The 24,418-nt window shown below is 45.3% G+C and overlaps 1 protein-coding gene across 1 annotated transcript; it reads right to left on the bottom strand.

The window, feature by feature from the left end:
- Nucleotides 1-112: 112 nt before the first annotated feature.
- fgf11a (fibroblast growth factor 11a) lies at nucleotides 113-24,418 on the bottom strand. The gene is made up of 5 exons (XM_049738884.2): nucleotides 23,456-24,418; nucleotides 11,731-11,841; nucleotides 8,364-8,467; nucleotides 3,190-3,388; nucleotides 113-3,121 (listed from the first exon to the last, which is right to left on the bottom strand). The coding sequence occupies exons 1-5, from the start codon at nucleotides 23,646-23,648 to the stop codon at nucleotides 2,979-2,981; spliced, it is 750 nt and encodes a 249-aa protein (XP_049594841.1). The 5' UTR covers nucleotides 23,649-24,418; the 3' UTR covers nucleotides 113-2,978.

Below are 24,418 nucleotides of genomic sequence, written 5' to 3'. Positions count from 1 at the left end.
ATTAAGAACTCTGCCGCATTATTATCCTCTTTTTTTTTTTTGGGGGATGAACTGAATCTTAAATTCCTATTCTACTTTTATCAGAATAAAAAAAAAACTCTGACCACCAATGTTACAATCATACAAATATATTAGTTTGTTTTATTCAATTATATCCTTGACTTTATGTAAGTTATTATAGAAATAAATGCATATCATATTGCAAATGCAGGGTGAAGATTTGAAGGGGTTAGCCGAGGCCACGAAGGGCTTCAAGAGTAAATAGAGGCCAAAGTTCCTTTCTGTCCAGTAAATGATTTGGCGCATGCAAGCTTGTTGTCTCGTCTCGGTGTGTTTGGAGCTCCTCAACACACTTGTGTCGTTCTCTCTTGAAGGAAATACGTCTACACAGAGATAGTGGATATATTTTCTTGCCCCCCTTTGTATACAAAAATAGTGTCCTTGTAGCTTTGGACTGCTGGAAGACTGAAGCCAATCGGATTTGGAAGACAATGATTTCCTGGTGTAGTATAAAGAACAGCGACAAAAATAAAATCCTTTGTGTGGATGGACGCGGGATTCGATCAAGGTCGACAGCAAGTTAAGGGGAGGTGTGCGGGTAAAATCCCGTGGGGGAGGTTGGTCAGTTCCTCTGTACTTGTTCCAGGTGAGGAATTAGGGAGACGCCTCGGAGGGACCACAGTAACCTTGCGATTTTTACTAAACACCCAATCGGACACACGGACTTTGTGCTGCGTATGCTTTGGAGAAGGAAAATCATTGTGTGTGTGTGTGTGTGTGTTGGGGGGAATCTGGCTAGGTGGCTGCATGTAAAGGTCACTATATGTAAAGTATGGAAGCTGGCACAGTGCATTGCAGCTACCATGTCCAACAATCACAAGCTCTACATTCCACACCATATTGAGTTCCGATAATAATTGTTATGATAATGAGAGTGGGCTGGAAGTAGAAGAAGAAAAAGGACAGTGTCACTCTTTTGTCAGAATCACCCCCCCCACCCTGCCTCCCCCACCCCACCAACTGTTTTTTTTTTTTTTTGGGTGTTTTCTGCTGCATTGCAGATGTGGCGAAGGGACTCCACCGCAAAGTAACCCACACGCAAGGGCACATACAAATCAAAGCCACTACACGTGAGCTTGCAATATCAATATTAACAACCATCCCTCGTGCTACCCCTGTCACAGACATGGTGGTGGCTGCACCAAGTTAATGGTGTTTATACACACACACACACACACACCCTATCCATATAGATCCCATCCGGTTTAAGTGTTAGCGATGTGGAAACTTCCCTCTCATCCTGGGATGACCCTCACTGCGGTCTGCACTCCCCAGGGAGGAGAGTACAGTACTTGTAAAGTCTAGCGTTTAACCCTCGCCCGTATTGATGCTTTGAATAAAACACCTAAAGCAAAACTCGTGTGCTCTATTCATGATACAGCAGTGCCTTGAGTGTGACAATCATCTTTCCCAATTGTGTGAATTGAAAGGAAATGGCATTTATCCACCTTGGCCACCTGGGGGCAATCGAAAGGGCAATTCATATTGGACGCATGATTTTCCTGTCTGGATGCCGATGCAGCAGCCAATCATATTGCAGAGGGGCGTGTCCTGACTAGAACCCAAATGGGATGGATGCATATAGTTCTTTGCAGAGGATAAAGAATACAGATTGACTGTCCAGTTCTTAAGCAACATAGATGCTAATCATTGCCTATGTGAGCATTAGCCTTAAGCTAGCAGGTACATGGCTAAACTGTGTTGTTGTTTCAAATTTTTTATTTTTAATTTGGCATTTAACTTCAACTGGGAGTGACATTAAATCGCTTGACGCTTTTTTTTTTTTCTCCCAAGACTTTTTACTTATTCTATCTGACAAGTAGGCTGTAAATCGAGTCAATCGTTTCTCAAGGCACCGCTGTAGACTTTTTTTGGCATCAAAACCCAGAGGTAACGTTTTAGCTACAACGATTCTTGCCTCTTGATTTCACCCTGAAAACAAAGATTTTTTTTAATAATATTGCAATGTAGAAATGTCCCAGCCCTTAGAATGAAGTAGTTACCAAAGATGATTTTTTTTCACAGTTAAATCTTCCGCACCTCCACCCAAGCAGTATCTCCAATCTCCGTATCTCATAGTCTTAATTCTGTTCTCGCAGCGGGCCCGTTTAATTAAACATTTGTGTAATTACTTTGTGAAGAATAGTCAAACATTTAATGGACTTAGTGATCCATAGGGGATGACTGGTCAAACATGGCAACCTGAAGGTCTATTTAGCGATTTAATTAAGGTCTTAAGCACTTCCGCCCGGTGTGAAAGCGGTGTTTTAACAATTACCGGCTTGGAACAAATGTAACAATTATGGAAATATTAAATGGGTTCAGTTCATCGCAACTTTTCTCTCCTTATATCTCCCTTTGCTTAAAAGTGAGAAGATATTTACTTGTGTAAAGATGGAATTAATTATTGCTGTTTTTGTATTTTTTTACACAATAGTGGATTGATGGCTATTATTTAGGGGGCTATTCATTTCACGTGTGTGTTTTTGGGAGGTTGTGATCAACATCATAAAAAGTGAAAAACTGAGTACAAGTCACAAACTCATCAAATCACACCAGTTGTGGATGGAAGATACACACACACACACACGCACACGCACACAGGGCTTCTTAAAAAGTTGCTGACAAGCACGGAAGACGTTGATCGAAGCAATCAAATTAAAACAGCATTCCACCATTGCACCCGTGATGGTAAATGCCAGGAAGACTTTTTGCTCAGCTGCTGGACCGACTTGGGGGGGGAGACGGCGCTTATGGCAAGAAGGGCACACCTCTTGTTGGAGTTATTGCTTCCCATATTGTAGTCACACAGAGGTTAGGACGTGAAGGTCGACGGGGAGGTTATTTTCCTCAGTGTCCAACTCTGTTTAGGCGTCCCCCAGGGGTCCCCCTCGATCCCGTCCTCTTTTTTTTCAGCGCTAGGACGACGAGGTTTTGGTTTTGCTTTGAGGGTCTTTCTTGTCGTTATGGTGCACAGGCGAGTCATTGGAGGTCTTGGGCGTTTTCCTAGGCGGACTCTGCTCGGCGACGTCGTGTAGAGACGGCTCTCTGTACATGGCCACTGTATAGCAAGTAAGAAAAACAATTCATTTGTGGTAGGACCTGAAATCGCCTCCGAATCTTTGCTACCTTCAATGAGTTTGGGTAGAAAATGTGCGGCGCCCTTGGTCTTCTTGACGCGATTTCCCTTCATGACCTGCCCGTCCCGGTTGATGCCGATGTACCAGGCCCGACCCGATTGCGTCTGTCTGTACAGGATGGACGAGTAGGTCACGTAGTAGTTCTCGAACACGCATTCTTTGAACTTGCACTCTGGTGTGAAGTGTTCCTGGAAGACACGCACGCAAAGGTGATAGGTGAAGAATAACACATTTGAGGTACGGCCAACTGGAGGGAAATGGAGCCCACATTTCATCCTGACAGGGTTACTAGACCGAGATCCTGATACCGGGATGCCATTACTTATCCTGCGCTTCACGTGTAACAAACAACGGACTTAGCCCACCCCTCCCCTCCGTCTCCCTCGGATGGTCCAGCAAGCCCACTTTCGGCCTTCAGTACACAAACATTTAAACTGTGACAATATGTCAACCAGCGGTACATCCGCTACAAAGTCTTGCCCTTCCTGCAGCTCCCACGGTTTCCCTCTCAACGCCTCATTCCGCTTATCCTTCTTCACGGCATAGCGGCTACGCCACACCCCACCCGCCCGACCGCATCCTTCCGTCATGTTGTAACCTTGTCGGGGAACAAACCAATTTACAGGATTGATTTGGAGCCTTGATGTGACGCTGAGCAGAAAAGACCTGAATAAGGACTTTGCTCTCTCTCTTTCTTCTCTCCCTCACTCCTTTCACATTGACGTCTGCCCCTGGAGCTTTTCTTGAAGCTTCGGTGGAATATCTACACCTGGACAGCACAAAGATAAAATCCCCTGTCCTCTTTTTGCTAACAACTAAGCGTGAGACTAGCAAAGAGAAGAAGTCAACCCCCTCATCCCGGGTGGCTGTCAGTTGCACTACTTTGTCTGACAACACACTCATTTAAGTTGCCGCATTATTTACGAGGTGGGGGGGGGGAGCACATCTGTCTGCCGAGCTTTTACTCTGACATCACGCCATCACGCCAATCTCAGAATTTCCTTCTCGGCAAAGGATGAAAGGTCTCTTGGTCACCCCTCGTCAGCTTGATCTTAGCCCGTGCTACTTCGAGCCGACTTGCTGCTGCACTTCCTCGACTCTTCAGTAGAGGGTGCTCTAAACTTGCAGCAACCTACCACATCGGCACAGTCCCCAGGCTTGTTTCTGTGCAACTTTTTTTTTTTTTTGCAGCAGCAAAAGCATGCAGGTGTTCACTGAAGCTCCCCCTCGAGTCGCACCTGTTTGAGAACACGCACGTCGTTACACAACTCCGCTCGTGCGCCAACCACGTGACCCGAGATCGCTCACTTGCAACGGCACGAGAGGCGATGGTGAGAAAAAGAAGAGGGGATAAAATAATTTACCACGAGGCCTCTGGGGAAATGGATTCAGTGTAAGATCTCTGCGAAACGTCAATAAACATTAGGCAAGAAAAAAAAAAAAGGATTACTCTTTGATTGGACACAAGGAAATGTAAGCTAACTTTGAAGTCGCACACATTTGTTGACCACGTTCAAGAGGACGAATATATTTCCCGGCATCAATAAGGCGCTTGCGAATTATGTGAATGTGTGCTGACTAATGCTTTAGTATTCAAAACGGGGCAGGGCAAACTTTGTGCTCAAGCGCCACATTAAAACATTTTTACAAAATAAAAATAGTTTGTTGCCTTAAATTCCTCAACTTTTTTTTCCCTTATTTTTTTTTTTACAGCGCAGCTCGTTCGTGAAACTTAGAAAAAAAAAAACAACATATGCACTGGAAATAGTAGAAAAGAAATTCTTCTGTTATTTGAATCTCCCTCATTTACATGACAGGCGGTAATGAGAACACCTGGAGAGGTGCACGGGTGGTCAAGAAACAGAGGAGGGGGCGGGCGTCCTCACCTTGACTACCAGACCCTCATTGAGCATTTGGGGCATTTCCAAAGGGAACACGAATTATTCGCCCGCTTTCTTCCCCTCGCCACATTTCCCCTCATCCGTCACATGGCTTCTCATCTCCTTCCTTCAGGCCATATGGGTCTTGCCACTTGAGAGGAGACACATTAGAGACGAGGTAGTGTGCCTAATGGGGGGGTCTCGGTGCTGGTGGCGGGCGTGGTTGTTAATTTGCTTGATTTAAAAAAAAAAAAAAAAAGGAAAAAGGAGAGTCTGAATATTGACTCCGGATACGACTGTTTGAAGAACATTTTTGGTTGAGCTCCACAGTCTTGTTTCATTGAGGTGTTAGATGTGGAGGATGGGAAAGGGAATACGACTGGGGTACCTGCCTGCCAGCTTCCAGAGATATTTTTTTTTTCTCCCCCAACATGAGTCTCTTCTTGAAGGGAGGAAAAATGAAAGGAAGGGGAGCAGAAGGATGCTGACTCGAAGGAAAAAGAGACTAGCAGTTTGTGATATGATGGCAGGGATGAGAAGGAAGGTCACAAAATAAATCTATTTTAAATATATAAATATGTATATTTATGTGTGTGTGTGTGTATTTCTCAACCTCCTTGCACATTTCCAATCTCAATATTAACTCCCAAGGGGCAAAGCTGTGTTCATTGTTTTCAGAGTTTGGAGTTTTACAACTTTTTCCCCTTGTGGGTTGGATGGTGGAGGCCCCGCTACGGGTCCGACCCAATTATGTCTTCCTGCCTCTCTGTGTTTATACCTGACTGCACATGTGGCTTTGCTGAGGGCATGCAGTGGGAAGCCAAATTGACCTGGGTAGACAGAGTGTGTGTGTGTGTGTGTGTGTGTGTGTGTGTGGGTGTGTGTGTTTTATCGTACAGTTTAACACAGCATGACCGCCGTTCCCCCTCCTCTGTCCTCTACACACACACGCTAGCAGCAGCCACACATAATTTCCCTCTTGTCTCTTCCCAGGAGGCTTTTCCACACCCCGCGTTTAATAAAATGGGCCACCGTGTCCTCAGCTGAGCGCTATTCATTTATTCATTTCATAACTCTGGTAACTGGTGTCGCAGCAAGAGGCCGACTTGTTTTCAATGATTCGTTTTCAATATTGTGTAACGACTACAAGAGGGCTGATTAATTTTGAAAAATAATCAAAATTTACCCCTTATGTTAACATTACAATTTAATGTGATTTTTTTTTTCTTTTCTCAAGGTCATCTTGTGTTTTTTTGACTCAAATGATAAATTAATCCATATTAGAATAATCAATATCCAATTTGTTATACATGAATGTTTGGGTCTTTTAGGTTATATATATATATATATATATATATATATATATATATATATATATATATATATATATAAAATATCACTTTACACATCATTTTATACCTTTTACATTTTAAAATCAAATAACATTTATATCAGTGTTCACTCCAGCAACCTCGCAAAATTCACCCAAACAAATTTGTGATATGAAAATTGCATTCTTCTTCATTTCGTGTCAATTTCTGTTCAATTAATTGTTCCACCCCGCCCAGTACAAATTAGCAATCGAAATTCAATTTGCCAATCGTATTGCTCATATGTCAAAGGCGTAAACTCGTCGGGCAGGACATTGAGTGTGACCCTGACAAGATGGTAGAAAGGAGAGCACAAGGACAGCGATGAATAATAAATAAATAAATAAATAAATAAATAAATAGATAAATGAATGAAACACAATGCAGCTGACACAATGCTGTTGTCACATCCCTCCAAGCTAAAGTGCTTGTTTGGAGACGCTCGTGGAAAGGGAAGTAAAGTGTTGAATAATTCACCCGCTGTTTGCAAATACGTGCATGCGCATTCCCTGACGTCTTGTCGCTTAGCCGATGCACCTCGGCTACCGTGACTTCATCACAAGCAAAAGTGAGAATAGTCCCAAATGCTGCTTTAACCGTTCTTTCATGTCGCATTGAAAGAACACATAGGACTAAAAGCTACGCGGCTATGTTGCGCAACTTTGTAAACTGCAGTAGTATTTTTTCGTAGATCAAGAAAATATCCTTGAGTATTGTTCAATTGCCTGTCTACGTGTGATGTGTTGCTGCACCGTTTGTGTTCGAATTCCCGTCGCTCAACACTCATCTAAACACTAATTGTTAACTTGGGCCTTTCCCATTATATATTAGCTAGCGATCTTTTCTGAAGCAAAGTTTTCTGGTTGAGTTGAATACACAATGTGTGGATCTTGGAGTTTTTTTTGTGAAAAATTTTTGCAACGACGCCCCTCCGCACGGTGTCCGCACGGGCCGAATTTTCGCATCGTGAACCCGCCGAGATTTCTAAACCACGTGGAAGCTTTCGTGTGGAAAACATGGCGGACGAGCAAGCACTGTTAAGTTTTTACTACTTTCTTTGTTTTGATGTTACATCTGCTTCTTTAGATTATTTTGTCGTAAACGTTTTTTTTTTCCACGTGCGACACCAGCATCTCTGCACTTTCTTATCCCAGCTATCAAGTGTGCCGGTTGAACAGGACACAATGTTAGTTTTAGCAGCGTAACCTTTCCCTTAATGAGGTTGCACTGCTCGGATGGTCAGCCCGGACCGATGACTCGTCTTCCCGCATTGCGGAGCCAGCGCTCACTGAAGCTCTTTTGGATTCATCCTGGGGCGGGGGACATCATACTACTCGCACGTTTCCAGCCGCATGAAGAAAAATGCCTCCCTCCTCAATTTCCTTCCTGCAGCTTTGCCCTCTAGCTTTCATTTGGCGGCTTACACTTGCAGTGAGTAAGAGGCGAGCGAGCAGGTTGTTTGAGGTCGGGACGGGAAACAAAAGCCTCCCCGCACATCCGGCTACCCGCCTTTCCCTGTCATCTCGCAGGGATTTTCTCAAACCTTTTTTCTGCAGGGGTACTTTCCCGTGTAAGATAGAAGTGGGTCACCTTGGCTCTGTTACCATAAAGCCTATAGCGATCTTTCGCAACTGTGCAAAAATGAATGTAGCGGAAATAAATATCGTGTTCTGGTCTTGACCGAGTCAAATTAGTTTCTTTTTTTGTTCCATACTTGATCTTTTTTTCCCCTTTTAATAAGCTAAAGGACAACCTCAGTCTCAACTGTTTTCCTCAACGTTTTGTTTTCCGTCTTAAGGTCGGATCTTATCTAGACTTGGAGCTTTCAGACTTGGACCTCGGACTAGGACTGGATCAAGGTGGACTATAGACTAGAGCCCTGACGAATGCACTGATTTGTGAGTGGCCCATACCGAAGTGTAGAGGTAGCCCTCGCTGTTCATGGCCACGTAGAGCCCCGTCTTGGTGCTTTGGATGGCCACGATGCGGAGGCCCACAGGAATCAAGTTGAACTGCACTGTTGAAAACACACGCAAACAAAAAGATCAGAAAGTGGGAGGAATTAAAACACCAGCTGTAATCGACGACGGGAAATCCAAATTTTTTGTATTTCTTTTTTTTTTTTTGCGCAAGGATCATTCGAAAGCCATTCCATGAGCACGTCAATGCCCTCAATTACGTGTGTGCATTCTCAAGTGAGGGATGGATGGGTGAAGGATTTTTTTTTTTTCCTTATCCTGGAAATGAAATATGGAATACTAGCAAGTTTCCAATCAATTTCAAATCGAGAGTTGCACCGGCATAATAAACGGAGACAGAAAGTCAATCATGGCTTCAATGAGGGCGGGGGGGGGGGGGAGTTTGGGGGTCAGCGTAACTTACTAGGCAAATGGGAAATGCATTGAAGTTTTCCATTCACTGAAATAAAGCGGCCGATTGTGGTAAATGTGGGCTCTTGTTGAAGGAGCCAGCACCTCAGCCAGCGCACGTGTCCCTCCTTGTCTTTCCGGAGGGGCTCGGCTTCTATTTGCCTCATCGATCTCTGCATCTCAAAGAGGCGCTCTTGCAAATGAGCCAAGTGTCACAATGGGAGGACAAATAGAGGGGAGAGCGCAATGGCTGGGAAAAAAAAAAAAAAAAAAATCCAATGTAGGGATCCAGGCTTTCTTTGTACTGTAGCCTGCCTTTCAAGTCCCGCTTTGACTTTTGTTCGGCCCTCAATAGTTTGCTTTCTTCCACAGTAAATAAGGCCTCACATCTACATCATCGTCACCATCACCATTCCTGAATAAACATTCCACCTCTGTTTTATTCAATTCGCCTGGGGAAAAAATAAAAGATTAAAAAAAAAAAAAAGCGCTTGTTTACTTTTATTTGTTGTTCCCCCGGGGAGAGGAAATGAGAGGGACGGGAAGAAGGTGTTGCCAAATCAATCCCGCCAGTCAATTTGAGGCCTGGAGATCATAGAGACAATAAATAAGCAAGGAGGGCGTGGAGTGGAGGTAGAATGGATGGGAGGGGGGGGGAGGGGCTGAGACACAAAGTTAAGCGATGCAAATGGCGGGATTGTGCGATTTTGCAGGTTGCATTGTGCTACAACTGAGTTAGATGTGAAATCTATTGCAGTGACAGTACAAGTGCAGTGCTGCCTTGACTAGCATAATGCTAACACACAATGGGAAACGCCTTAGATGGGCCAACACAACTAGCATTACTATCACAGTAGTTGCAAACCTGTAAAAAAAAAAAAAAATCGTAGCAACACATGACGATATACTTTATAACAATCCTTAAAGGCACGTATTCTTTATCCTCTGCAATAAAATAACTGATATTACTGCAGCTCTTCTGTTAAGTTTCTTAATTTGTACTGTTATTTAAAAAAATTCTGTTCAAACATGTTCCCTTTCTGTATCATTTCTTATTTTCTGATATCAGTAATTGGGCAATTTGCAAAAATAATGGATATTAACAATTGATCAATTGATCTCTTTCAATCAAAGCAAAACATTTTACAAAATCATTACTACAAGTCAAAATATTTCAAATCAGGACACATTTGATAACATGTTGCTGTTTTGGGGGGGGGCTGGAACAGATGAACAGATTTCCATTCATATGAATGGGAAAGTATGATTTGAGTTGTACTATGGTATTGTGGTGGATTCCACGAGACACAGCAGACGCCCCATTTCACTTCACGTCGTATGCAATTCCTCAAGCGCTCACTCTCACAGTCCTCGTCTTGTTCCTCGCAGTTCTCAAAGCTTTTAAATTCTCTTGTGCTGAATGATATCAAGCACAGGGGAAAGTCGGACAAAGAGACTCGGATGGTGGGTTGGAGAGCGAGCGAGACGTGTTGCAGAGCAAAGACGCAGATAAATAAAATTTCCTTCCAACAGCGGGAGATGCTAATTAAAGAGGATAAAAGTCAGAGGACGCCGCCGCTCCTCATGGCTTTCTGATCTACACGCTGAGACTCAATATGGCTTTCATCACCCCAATCTCGCTTTCCTCCCGTCTTTCTTCTTTTGTCTTCCCACATTGTGCACCCGCCCGGTTCCTGCCGCAACAGAGTCGTTTGGGGTCAAATGAAGTAGAAAGCTTAATTGGCCGTGGAAAAACATTTGCAATGCGATTATAGTATTATGCTCATTATACAATCAGTTAAAGGTGGCGTCTGGTGGAAAGACGTAGCCTGGCTAACGCTAGCACGTAAACAAAAAACTCAATCTGGATGCAACTATTTACTCGGGAGAAACCCAGCAACTTACTTAACATAAAAAAACACTTAACATAAAAAATATTGATTTAATAATAATACATGATAATTTCATAATGATCATTTAAGGAGATTTCAAAAATACCGCTTCATCTTGTGTGTGCTAGAAGCCTCGTATCTTTGTTGTCAATCTCCAGATTCGTCTATGGAAAGGCAATCCTGTCCCTCGGGTCCTTTTTGTCCACGTCCCGCCCGCACTGGCCAGGCAGTCCATGAGGGCAGGTGACAAATAGAGTCCGACAGGTGTCCCCGTGTTTTTGGCCCGTGAAGAAGGGATTGCCTGTGTCATGGTCAGGCGGCGTCACGACACCATCCAAAGTTCTCGTGTTACGCAGTGTTGATTGATACCCACTCGCTGTGTCACTTGCTGAATAATTCTTCGGTGGCGCTTGAGCACCTAATGCCTGTTTTTCTTCATCAGACTCCAGCAGTACGACATGACAAAGGCCAATTTCAGCGTCTCTGAATCTGTTTTTCTTACATGCCTACCAAGTACGACGGCCTTTTCACTTTTTGGTCCACTTGACCAATTCCAAACCCCCAAGTAAACAAAGTCCCCACTCAGCAAACAACAGCCTGCCAATGTTTACGTCACGTAAAAAGGACAAGCGGCGGCCCCGCAGCCAAAAAAGTCTTAATGAATTGCTAGAATGTAAATTTCACCCGGGCGGCCGTTGCCCCTCCCGCCGGGCTGTAAATCTAACAATTGTGCCAACTTCATGTTTTGCGTCCAAATTGGTGTCGTGACAGAAAAATACTGTGTTGCCACATCAGCGACATCCCATAACCCATGACCCGGCCGGGAAATCAGGACGCTTTTGGTCGTGTAGTGTCTTATCAGGATCAAACCAGGGTGCCCTCATGCATTGATTGGGACCTTCTGATATCGGGTGTGTTGTCCAACTTCAATACTTCTCCCCACCTTTGCTCGAGTGTAGATCAGTTTCCCAACACGTTGAACCACCCCACGACGTCGGTATTAGGCAGTATTGACTTACAGAAGGAGCTGCTTTCGTCCTTTGTGCCTTCCATGGTGCCGTTCGGCAGCATTTGAAGGTAGAAGCCGTGTCGGCAGTAGAGCCGCGTGACGATGCCCTTCAGCTGCGGCTCTGCGAAGCAAACACACGAGGGAAGGGTTAAGCGGATGCACGCGAAGGAAAGCCCAAGTTCTGATATTCGCACTGGGAACTGGTCCAATAGTAAAGACGTCGCAATGTGTACGGGTCGGCAATCAGTCACTGCTAACAGGATCTCAAAATATCTACAATCTGTCTTATGTTTTGACTATTTCCTCTATTCAATGACAATCGCACCATGTTTGTGTAGTTCACGATCAAGTTACTGGTTGGAGTCCCAAAACCCAATAGGGGCTCAGTTTTCAATAGAAGCGCGGCACAAAATTGCTTGGTACGCGGCAAAGAGTCGCCATCTGTAAATTTTCCGGTCCACTTCAGCTGCGTAATCCACACCGGTGTTCGTGATGTTTTGGCGCATTGGGATTCTGTAAGGAGCCAATTTGCGGCCGAAATACGAGTTGTGCGTGTCTAGTCTAAGGGCGCTGCAACCTAAAGAGTGGAAGATGTATTAGAAGAAGCGCCGGTGCGCAAATGTTCCCGCGATCAACTTTTAATGAGGAGCATCAACTATGAATGAGAACAGAGAAATACGGGAGCCGCTGGCAGTTTGCCCTTCGTCGACAGCGGGCTTGTGTGGAGGCGTGTACGCCTAACCCTTTAATTGAAACCTAGCGCCATGTAAAAATGAAAATTCTCACGCTCTTATTCAGCACATCTTTGTTAATCATTTACAGCAACAAATATTATTGTGCTTGAAAAATCAATTTGCAGTCTGTCCCAGAATCTGTGTACACCACGATCTCAGTGGCAAGACTGAATTTCTGGAAGCCGCCGTGGATAAAAACTCATGCATCTGTGGTTGGATGGCCGGACGCAGAAGGTCAAACTGGAGTGTGGTAATCTGTAATATCCTGAGAGTTAATCCCAAATTAAGCCTCAAACCACACATGGGGCCATGTGCCGCTTAGCACAGCTGCCTTGCATAGTGTAACCCCGGGCGGTGGGCGGAGCCAGTTGTTGACCTTCACTACGCTAATCCTGTAATAACCCTGTACCTGAGCGTCTCAACGGGGATATCAATCCAAAATGAATAAAATTCCAGATCAAATCTGTTCTTGACAAATCTATAAAACGGATGGAAATGGACGCTAATTGCTTCCCACAACAATGCGCTTTTCGGCGCAAACGCTGACGTCTCCCAGCGGCTTCCCATTTGCGCGTTCCATATGCATATGGCAACGCAACCTCCTCCGTCAGCGCCTGACATCTGACAGCGCACCGTCAACTCTCGTCAAGAAGTATCTCTACGAAGCCCATTTAATTTACACCGGTGGGGATGCGGAACGCCACGTGACGTGTGCTTTCTTTATGTTCCGTATTGTTTAAAAGTCAAACTCGGCCATCCGACGTCTTTTCGTCGCCGCCGAAAAGGTCAACACCGTTTGGGAAAGTCCTGCTCGACTGCGGCCACGTGCGACTTGCAGCAACCACTTCCTGCCGCTTTTCCACAGTTAATAAGCTTGTTACTCCCTACTGACTCCAATATTTTCTCTCTCTCTCTCTCTCTCTTGCTCTCTCGCTCTCTCACCATAAGCACGAGAGGCCCCGGGCTATTAATCTGTGGATACACAGTATGGATTTTACAACTGCTAGTATTTCAACTCTCAGCATTTATGGCATCAAATAGTAAACGCTTGAAGCTAAATGAATGAATGAATGAATGAATGACATCCCCTATTTTGAATGTGGAACATCTGGAGTGATGGGAAGAAATGTGAGGGAGAGTCTTTGCGATTGATGATTTTGAACTAATTGTGACTGCAAGAAGAGTGAGTGAATGATTTAAAAACAAAAAACGACTTCTCTTCTTTGCTCGCTCGATCAGCTCCGCCCCTTGCAGTTGCTTAACACTTGACTCAGTGATGAAGTGCAGTCAAAACCCAAAGTTTGCATCTTGAGAAGAATTTGAAAAGTGCAAAGGCATGAATGATGCACACAAGGTCAAGAAAGATGACATGTTAAAATATCTCAAATAAATAAATATTGAGGAAAGCTGCTTGCACACTGGCCGGAGGCTTGGAGACTGTTGTTGTTTATCTAATAGGATTACCATGATCACATTTAACTGGGAGCACTTTTTTTTAATTTCCATTTCATCTTCATCTGAGCCTTTTTAAAAAGACTTCTTTGTGGTATGGAAAGATTCTGCGTTCCATCTGAGCTGGACACACAGGATGGACCGAGCCGCAGACTTACACCCACTTCTGATCAACGGCGGGAGCTTAGTAAATTTTGATTGTCAACAAATGCTAAATGGTCAAGCGAGTATCTAAAAGTGAATGGACTCTTCAACAAAAACAAATGTGAAGGCAACATTGAGACGACGGGGTCAAACAGTACTCTGAGAGTGATTGATTTAAAGCTTAAAACAAAAACAAAAAAGGACTTTAATGATCGAGTCTGAGCGACAAAAGAAGCCGCTGGAGACGAAAGCGCCCGAGAGCGCATGTGGGGAGGAAGATAAGCCGACGGGATAAAGAGTGAGATGGAAAACGAGATGAGAGAGAGAAGACAAAAGCGTACATCAAGAGGGGGAGCCAAGACGCCGTTGGTGACGGGAGGGGTTGAGAGACGACGGCATGTGCCTTCAAAAGCGAGTGTGACGTCACGGGGACTCGGTTCTGGAACTGCCGTCCAAATTTCAACCATCGGCAAAAGCATCGAGGACCAACAAAATAACGCACAGAGCTTCCTTTGACGCTTCATCAGGATCTCCTCTTCCAGCCACTGCCGGACTGTGGAGTTTTCCCATCAATCAAGTTGAAGAGCAGGCGTTTTCCTCACAGGCAGGAGATATGTCGAAATAGAGCAGAAATGGATTTGAGAAGGTTGCATGTGATTAGATAAGTGCCGAATGGAAGGCGAAGGGGAGGAGATGATATGGCACGGGAGACACAGAGCCAAGGACGACCAAGGTCGAGGAGATCCGAGACCGAGGCGAAGATGAAAGCGGCGCGAGGGGATCCATCTCCTCGCTGTTGTAACACTCAAAGGAGTCGATGAACAGGAACCACAATTCCCACCCATACCGAGTTTTCTCTCCTTTCTTCAATGCTTTATTTTTTACCCCACCTCCTTTGGTAGCGTCCAACGCTCAGCCGTACTCATACAGAGTGCAGACTCCTACCAAGATGGATGGCAATCTTCCCCCCGAGAGCCGTTAAGGGGCAAATACAAACCAATTTCCTGTCAATAGATGCTCCCCAGATGACACTTGAAGCGCACGACATCATCACTCACTGGCACAAGTGACGGAGACAAAGTGGCACAATAACCATGCAGATAGAACTCGCAGGTGTCGTTACAGATCAGGAGGGTGCGGCATCTTGTTGGACTTTTAACCCAATGGGCATTAAGTCTTGGTTAATTTCTGCAGAAACACTTGTGAGCTGGTATAGTTCATTGGTGGAGCCCGGAGGTTGAGGGTTCGATCCCCAGCCGTTGTGTCCAAGTGCTGTTCTGAAAGGACGGGCTTTACTTTTGCCAGCGTTCTAAGATAAATGTCAAAAAGTTGAATTTAAAAACAGCACCAATTTTCCTGTCCAATTGAAAATCGCTTCCTTAAGATGGAACCAGTAGCAAAAATAATGACAACAGCAGGGGTCTCAAAACGGAACCCTGTGGAACACCATGCAACACTTGGGTAGGGTGTGACTTTTGAGAGGATTTGGGAAGATGATCTAACTTTTGTGAGGTGTTAAACGTTTTTAAATTTTAGGAAGATTTTTTTTTTTTTTTTTTTTAGTTCGATTCGACACCATTTTTGCTGATATGACTGATGCAATCATTCCACCCAACAGTGCTGATACGAAGAGGTCTCTGATAGGGCTAATGAGACATGGGGTTGTACCTAATGTTTTGGCTGACGAGTGTATGGCCTCGCTCATCTCCCACCTCTCTTCTCCTTCTGCCCTGCTTGGCACAATGCTGAGCAAGCACTTCTTCCTCCCTCATGTCTCTCTCTCTTTCTTCTGTATGCTCGCTCTGTCATAGCCACAGCAGTGGAACATGGAGCACAATGCTAATCAGGCTACATACGCACACGCACGTAGGAGCTTAACGAGTGTCAAGAGTCGTCACAAAATTGAGGCGACACTTTCTCTCCTCTCTCCCAAATGAGGTAATTAAGAAATGCCTAACGAGAACTTGTGTGGTTTTGTTATTTTTATTTTGCTGCAGGTCATATCACTTTCATCGCTTTCATTTGCAAAGTGAACAAGCGGCCGGTTGCGCTGAGCGATGTGCCGCAATACATCAGTCAAGCCCACGGAAATGTCAGCCGTGTCGCGCAAGGAAGCGTCTGATCGTGCCTTTGTGGTTAATTGCGCTCTTATTAGATTGCGTGATTAGGATTTTGGGCTCATTTGTCTTAATTTGTCTTTTTTTTTTTTTGCATTCTCTTGCTTTGTCTTCATTCATTTTTTACATTTTAATAGCTTCACTTGTGACCCCGCAGATAGTGGCACACTTGATTTGCATAACTGGAAAATATATACAGGGGGTGTTAAAGTAGGTATAGAGTTTTTGTTAAGAAAGAAACAACAGCTTTATTATGTCACACTTAATTTACCAACTAATTTGCTGCTCGTAGTGTCCACTTTTAGTAAACGTGTACTTGAGTGGTTTTGCTATTTGATAATTCCCGTTAGCGAAACGGTTAGCACGGTTTTGCCATCTTCGCCTGCAATTATCATATGTTTCTCTATTTTTCACGACTACTTCTCTTTATTTAGTGACAAAAACTCTTGTCACAGTTGTATCTTATTTGCCGTAAATTTGAAGATTAGGGACTTGGAGGTGCTGTGAGTGTTAAGGCGCAATAGCTAGCACGTTAGCTTAGCACCAAGAATGGATAACTGTTCAACGTGGACACAGTGTCTTTTTATTTGAAGGAGAAGAAGAATACATTTGATTTATATAGCGCTTTTTTTGGGGGGCATAAAGAACAGCAATTTTGTTTTTAACAATTCAAGCACCCTCGTACTAAAGTCACTCATGAACGTTATCTTAATTTGTTGGTAGAGGCTAAATCTATAAAATAGACTAAGTCCACTAGATTTATTTTGCTCTGACTGCATTTGTCCTCCGAGTACAACCGGATTTGCAATGATGTTGCGACCTGACTGTCATAATTAGTCGTATAATGCCACATAGTTCTAGGTAGGACCGCACCGAGGAAACCCCCAGCCCCCCCCCCATAAAAAAAATAAATCTATAGCATGTTTTTTTTTTTTGTCTGCCCAATCTGTGTGTGGCTGCCTGTGTAATCATATCCTTTGCACCATAGGCTCCCAGTGCAATCTCATGCATCGCTACTCTTTAATTAAACTGATTTGCAGAGAATTTCTCCTCCAGTCCGACCCAGCTTCATTCAAAGGCGTGCAGATCCGCATCGATAATTGCATCGCAACAACAGCTGTATTAAAGTAACCCGTTCCGTTCGTTACTCTCGTCGCCGTTCAAAATGTCCCACTCCGCACCTCAAGCGCGCACTTGTCACAACTCCAGTGGAGATCGATGTTCCCCCTTCGGCGGTGTGCCAGCAAAGGCTCCCGCTGGCTCCCCCGGAGTGCCCCCCCCCCCTTGCCGCTCGTCGCACGCAATCGGACGTCAGCGCCGAGACGCACGCTTCCGTCCCTGCCAGTATTCCCCGTCTTCCCTCAGTGAGATTAATCTTAGATATATACTTCGGCAGGAAACCACAACATGACCCTGAGGATGTGTGGGGTAGGGGTGGGGGGCTGGGGGGGGGGGGTTAGTTAATATTTGAAGCCACTGTGTCCACACTGAGATGGAACTGTAACATCATTTCCTACTTATATAATATTGCACAGAAGTGTAAAGTGAAGTACAAGTACACTTTTGTCAAAGTGGGCTGATTTTTCTTTTCTCCAGCTTGCAGATGACGACACGAAACATTATCAGAATACATTTTACAACCAAGGTGTACCCCGCAAGTGAATTCAAATAAAAAAGGCCCATATCGTCGCCATTTCCACCTCGCTACTTTGGAACGGCTTTCAGCTCCCGCCTCTCTATTGGCCCATCTCGCCAAGATGGATGTCCTTTCCTTCGCACCTTGGACGCCTCTGTTTGTGTCTCTCTCTCGGTGGGTAAGGTCAGCTTTGGGGACAACATGGAGCCTGACTCCCTTTGTCAATATCTCAGCTTTTTAAAAACCACCACAGATGTGTTGCCATGCTCAGAATGTACAGCAAAGTTGATGGTGGGAAAATGTTTTGGTGTTAAGGTTTGAGTGGTCTCCGCCGCCCTCACCCCCTCCTGCCCCGTCAAAGAAGAAAAATGGACATTTGCTAAGTTTCATTATGAGAAGTTAATGCTATGCCATCCCCTCCGCCTGCCTGGGCGTGTCCTTATGCACATCATGTGAAACTCACAAAACATACGTTAATATTTCCATTATGCAAAAACGTGGGATCAAGAAGGGGTGAAGATTGAAGCTGCTTTATTTTGCAGCGGCCCACGTGACCTTTGCTGAATGTCAGCACCCGAGCGCCGGGACGGGCCGTGGTGTCCCACTTCAAAACGGCCAATAAAGCCGAAACGCTTGAAAAAATAATGATGATCCATTTCAGGGAAGGGCTATCCTTCATGACCCAATGTTCCCGAAGGGCCTGGCGGCAGCTCCCTCTCGCTTTGCCCTTTTGTAGCCGCTTCTATTCTCCTATCTGGCATGAAAATGCCTCCTGGTTTGATTTAAGAAAATAATGATGAACAACTGAAAATACATCAAAGAACTCGAGTCGTTAGTTTGCAAAGTCATGGTTGGATTTTGTAAAATATTTGCAAGAGCTGCAAGTTAAGTCTCCACCACCAAGGCAGAGCTTTAATGACCGACTAAGGGGGTGCACCCCCCTGCCCCCCCACCCGTCCACTTTCCCTTCGCCGCGTCTAATTACATGATGGATAATTTAATGGCGGAGGCCCCAGTTTTGCAAGAAGTTCTGTCGCCTTCTCTCACTCTCGTCTGCACGCAAACGAACTTCTGAGCGAGAGAGCATTGCGGATATTTTCTGTGCGTGCATGTGTGTGTGTGTGTGTGTGTGTGTGTGTGTGTGTGTGTGTGTGTGTGCATTCACCATCAGACGGCTGCCACAGTCTGTCAAGTGAAGGACGTGTCACGCACCTGTGCGCTTGGCGACTACGGGGCGGAACTTGTCCTCACGAGGATTTAGTGAAGTTAGGGTTTAGTTTTTATGGTCAAGAAAATAATTTCCAGTAGAAACGGGACGTGTTTTGTGGGTTCCGTGCAAAAGCAAGCTTTGTCAAAATATTCCATGGCAAAATATTGAGTTTTGTTTTTGAGCGAGGTTTTCGAATCTTATTTCATACTATAGCTTTTGATAATATTTGACTTGATCAAAACAGTAATTGCATACTATAATGGAAAGAAAATAATTAATTACAATTTAATGCGTTGCATTGTACTGCTCCTTCTGCTGTGCCCATTTCCGCCTTCGGGGGGCAGTGTAAAACTGTCACACAGGGAAAAAAATATGAAGAAAATGTATCACTATTCTCAGTAAGTTCCGATATTTGTTTTTCACTGGGAAGGAAGACAAGGGGAGGGAAAGTCAAAGAAGGAAGGAAGGCCATGCAGTTAGTAATGATTTTTCTTTTTTTTTTTTTCGTAATCACCTTCGAAAACATTGCTATGCATTTGGCCAGTCCCAGCGCGCCGGCTGCCAGCAAACCCGACACCTCCCCTAGGTGCCACGGTCCTCCGTGATCAAAGTAAATGAACCCAAGCGGGAAGGCACACCCGCATCAATTTCCGATCGGGACAATTTTCTTCGATAGATAATGAGTGACGGGACGGCATGTGTGTGTTTGTGTGTGGAGAGGTAAACCGGCACTGAAGTGGACAAAGATGATGTATGAGTTTGACAGTGTCGGACTGGTCAGGGACAATGTCACGTTCATGACCAACACACCGGCCGCGTGTTGACGTGGATGAGCGTCGATGTGCCCGCGTGTCACTGAAGCGCCATCGTTATGTGACACACGTCTGCGCACAAACCATGCGGCAAATTGATTGCATATAAAATGCTAATGCGGGCTTTACTACCCTGATCTTGAACGGTCAGCATTGTCTAAAGGGACTGCGATGCCGTGGATCGCGTAGGATTCGAAGCGCGGCAACGCAACTGTTGGCTCAAACGTGACCCAAATTGTGGCAAAACCGGTGCTGGGTCCAAAAAGGAACCCAGGAAATATTCTTATTTCTTCCTCTGTGGAGACGTACAGTAATTTCAAAATGAAATACTTTTAAAATGAACTCTGAAATATAATTCATAAGAGATGAAAACTTAGGACAGAGTTAGTTTGACTTAGTTCAGGAACATAAAATGTATCTATATTTCTTTTAATATTCTTTTCAATTTTACTTAAGCGGGATAACCTTGGTGTCGAGCTGGCCGGTTAGAGAAAATCTGCAAAATAAACGTACGATAGACTAAACTGCGATGTAACCCACATAAATTAAAGTCGAGCTCATGCAGTGAAGCTTACTGCCGCCATTTAGTGGTGGGAGTCTGAATCACACTCAATCCTCTGTAACTTAAAGATTCTGCCTCAAAGTTTTCCTACTTATCTGATAGCAATGATTGATACTCTCCCCGGCCGGTTCCCTCAAAACATTCTGCGGCAAAACAAACCATCAATCAATAAGCCCAACGCCGGTGGTGGAGGAGGCGCGTTCATCATCACAAACGCTAAACATTTGCATCAAACGCAGCTTTTTTAACAAGGCGCCGGGGAGCGTGGCGCACGACACAAGGCAGTCTTTGTCGTCGTATCGTGCGACTGTTCCTAATATTGCGACACGCCGCTTCCGTCGACATTGCCACGCTGTTTTGCACCGATCCGTCCGCAACGGCGCCGCCATCATGGAACAGCTGCGGGATCCGTGACGTGGAGCCCCAAAACGAGACGATTTAACGTGAAAACATAACTGTCCCGATAACCTTGAGAAGAGAAGCTAATAGAAAAGGCCACTTGCTCCCCGGTGTGGTTCTGCGCTGCGGGCCGCTCTATAGAGGCAGTAAATAGGCCCAGTTCGACGTGCGCCCTCCAAACGCATTATCCATCGATCGGTGTGTGTTAACGACGGGAGATGATGAATCACCAAACGGGCAGGGACGGAGCCAACCGGCTCTGCTCGGCCGGGATCCGAACCGGCGCCGTTACCCTGGGGTATGCGGTCGCACACCGACTCCAGAGGACAACGCAAGCTATTTCGGTTTGGCTTTGATATCCAATAGGGGGCTTAACATCCTCATTAGATCATATCGGACGCACAAGCGGGAGGGGCGACATTATCTCCCCTCTGCACCCGCTTACTCAATTATCATGGCAGCCCGTCATTTGTTTGTGTAAGCGCGTCAGTCTGCTGAAGTATTAGTTTGGCACGATGCGAACGCTCATCGGAATGCCTTTGTGTGTTTTCGGGAGGCCGCACGGGTCAAGTCGACCTTGGGATAAGACGAGCGGGTTGGCGGTTTGCAATTGCGTAATGAGAGAAGGTATGTGGGTCAGGCCAGGACGCACCAGCACATGGACCACACGCATCCATCACTCACCCGGCTCCCAATGCTAAGGTGGAGGTGGGCAACCTCTACGGGTCGGTACGATCCACCTGACGCTATTTAGAGGCCTCCATTATTTGACTCCAAATCGGTTGATTAAAAAAATGGTCATTAATTTTTATTCGACTGTAATTCAATAATTGACTAAATATGAACATAAAAAACATTTACTTTATTAAAATGTGCGTTAGTCATGAATTAATTTGTGAAATTCGAATATCACGCATAAGTTTGAATTTTAAAGCCATTTAAAAAATGGTTGAATTACTTATCTCATGATATAATTTGAAATATTAATCATAATGACTTTAGAAAACATTGGTAAAATGTTCTATTATATAGAAATTAAATAGATTATTCTGTGAAATTGCACATAAAGTAGTTCAGATAAATTACGGATAAATATCCTGTGATTATTATTCATTGGAATTATTATTATTATTATTAGATATTTAAACATGTGTACACCCTTAAAAGCTGGGTTAAAAATGGTGGGTTACTGTTTTATCCCACATTGGATTATTTTTAATTCATCAGTTTGATCATTTTTAAATAATGTTATAATTGTACAGCCACAGTTGAACATTTTTTTTAACCAGATTTAATTCTGATGGCCCAAAAATCAAATATGGTTTTCCCTCCCTGGGTTTCGTAGAAGACGCGAACTTGCACGTATGCATTCACACATCAACAATCTGAAATGGCTGACCAAACTGTCCGCGACGTAGGAGCAGACTGCTTTGCCTGCGTGATGACACCTCAACCAAAATATTAGAAACAACCCTCTCTCTCTCTCTCGCTCTCTCTCTTTCTCGCACGCAGGCGCTCACGCACACACACAATCCAGCTCGACATGGAGGTCTCCGCGGTGTCATCCACACCCACACGTGCACGGCCTCCTTGAGGAAATGATGAAGATGCACATTGCCATACGTGGTACTTAACGCAGACCCCATCAGCGAAGCGGTCAACCTGATAATGCTTCTCGAACCCCGGCCTCCGCACTCAGGTCCCGCCATTACCATAATAAATCCATAAGTGTGTGAAAAACGCCGACAGCAACGTTGGCCGCAACAATGGCTCCGTGTCAGCCTCGCCACCCGTCCCACATATTTGATGACCATAATCATGCGTGGCAGATGCTGCTTGCTCACGTAAATATCAATGTGAACTTTAGGTGCGCATCGGACGCACAACGCTGGAAAAAACTCCATCGAAATGAATCGACAAAAGATACAAATCACAAGGCTCTCAATAACGACGATTCGTTATTCTAACTCAAGACCGTCATCTTATTCCCTTCTGTTGTATCACCTAACCTTTACCTCTATTTTACCGCTTCCTCGAGAAGGTGAGCTCACTTTGCTGGACCCAGAGCTGGCCACAAATTAGCATTGTCGTCATGTGATTTTTCAACTCAACGGGGACACGATGCTTCTAGTCCGGCCCAAGTGTCGATTCAAACGACTCCGTGGAAAATGTTGCAGTTGAGCAAAACGTGGCATTGAGCGAGACTGACTGATTGTGCAATTAGCATGCTAACGCTTAAGACAAGTACGGATGAGGTGCAAGTTGCCTCGAGGGTTGTAAAAGTCGTACGCAAGCGATCGGGCTCCCAGGGACGACAAAGAAGGCTCCCGCGGTCACGTGGACTTATATAACGGACTTGTCACGCTATGACTTAATTATTGAGCTGAAGTAAGCAGCAAGCAAAGCAGACACAACACAAGTTGGGACAGTGGATTTGCAGACTAGACTGGAAACGATCCCGGTCCAGCTTGTGTGCAGCTGAGAGAAAGACAGGCTGGAAGGATTCCCAGATTGAGATTCAGATCTGGCCTGAAAATTACAGCATGGATGTCCTCTGCACTCGGGGATTAATTTGATTTCTGGCCTGAGACCATCACCAAAATGCTGTCCGAAACTGACAGATATGGAGCGGAGGAGGTCTAAAAAAAAAAAAAAAAAGTGGCGCTCACCTGGTCTTTTTTCCATTTTCCTCCCTCGACTGCCGCATAATCGGACCTTGGATATCAAAATGAGGATTTGCTTCTGGCAAAGCGACTTGTTGCTTTTCGGGCACGGCTTTCGCTTGCTGGCAATCTGACGGTTGGTCTGGGGGTCCTTGACCTCCCGACGCTGTCGAATGAGGGAGCTGGCAAGGGCGGCCATTTTGCCAGCGCAGGCCCCGCTGGCGGCCTTGTGGCGCCCGGGTGATGGGGGGTACCGTGGGCCACCCCCCTGCCCGTTCACCCAGGGCGACGGGGCAGCGCTACGGTTGTCTCGAGCTGATGAGCTGGAGGGAAATGGATGAAAGGCAAGAAGAGGCACACCCTCAAAAAGCACACAACTGTAACGGAGGCTTGTTGAAGATCCCGATCTGGCGAGCCTCGAATGGATTCGTTTGCCTTCTTTTGTTTGGGCATGCCATGTTCTTATCTAAACCAATCCATCAGTTCCACTCCAGTCCAGCCTGTCTCCTTGACCTCCGCGGGAAGTTTGCCTCCAGCATTCGGCCAATTGCGGAATCCTTCAATCTCAACTGTCAACTGTCCTCCTGTCCGACTCGGTGACGGACGGCGTCAAGACGTCCAAGAAGTGCACAAGAAGATGAGACCTGAGGTATCAGCTCGGAAAGAGGAAGCTGCCTGACTTACTCCCCCTTTCCGAGTCCTTCATGCCGTCCTGAGCGGGCGATTGAGGAGACGTGGTAGCGCTCCATCCGAGCATCCTTCCAGAGGTGACATTCAAAGAGTGGACGCGAGAGGAAGAAGAGCAACGCCGACAGTGTCTAGCCCACCATGTCGGATCGAGCTCTCAAAGTCCCTCCGCCGAGTGCGAGCGGAGCCTTGTGTCCTTCAGCCACGCTCGCTGCCTTGCAGCTGGCAGAACGAGGGATGAATGAGTGGAATGAGACACAGCGGGGGGAGAGCGAGAGCAAG

This window comes from Syngnathus scovelli, chromosome 1 (genome assembly GCF_024217435.2).
Source record: "Syngnathus scovelli strain Florida chromosome 1, RoL_Ssco_1.2, whole genome shotgun sequence".
NCBI classification, from domain to species: domain Eukaryota; kingdom Metazoa; phylum Chordata; class Actinopteri; order Syngnathiformes; family Syngnathidae; genus Syngnathus; species Syngnathus scovelli.
Note: the sequence above shows the minus strand (reverse complement) of the source record. Positions and strands in the feature narration are given on the sequence as shown.

Bases quoted from the DNA above. Each gene is read 5' to 3' on its own strand.
- fgf11a (XM_049738884.2), bottom strand. From the start codon at position 23,648: ATGGCCGCCCTTGCCAGCTCCCTCATTCGACAGCGTCGGGAGGTCAAG. The intron at 8,468-11,730 runs GTAAGTCAATAC...TGTTTTCAACAG, and splicing joins GGACGAAAGCAGCTCCTTCT to TGCAGTTCAACTTGATTCCT. The intron at 3,122-3,189 runs GTAGCAAAGATT...CTTGCTATACAG, and splicing joins TCTACCCAAACTCATTGAAG to TGGCCATGTACAGAGAGCCG.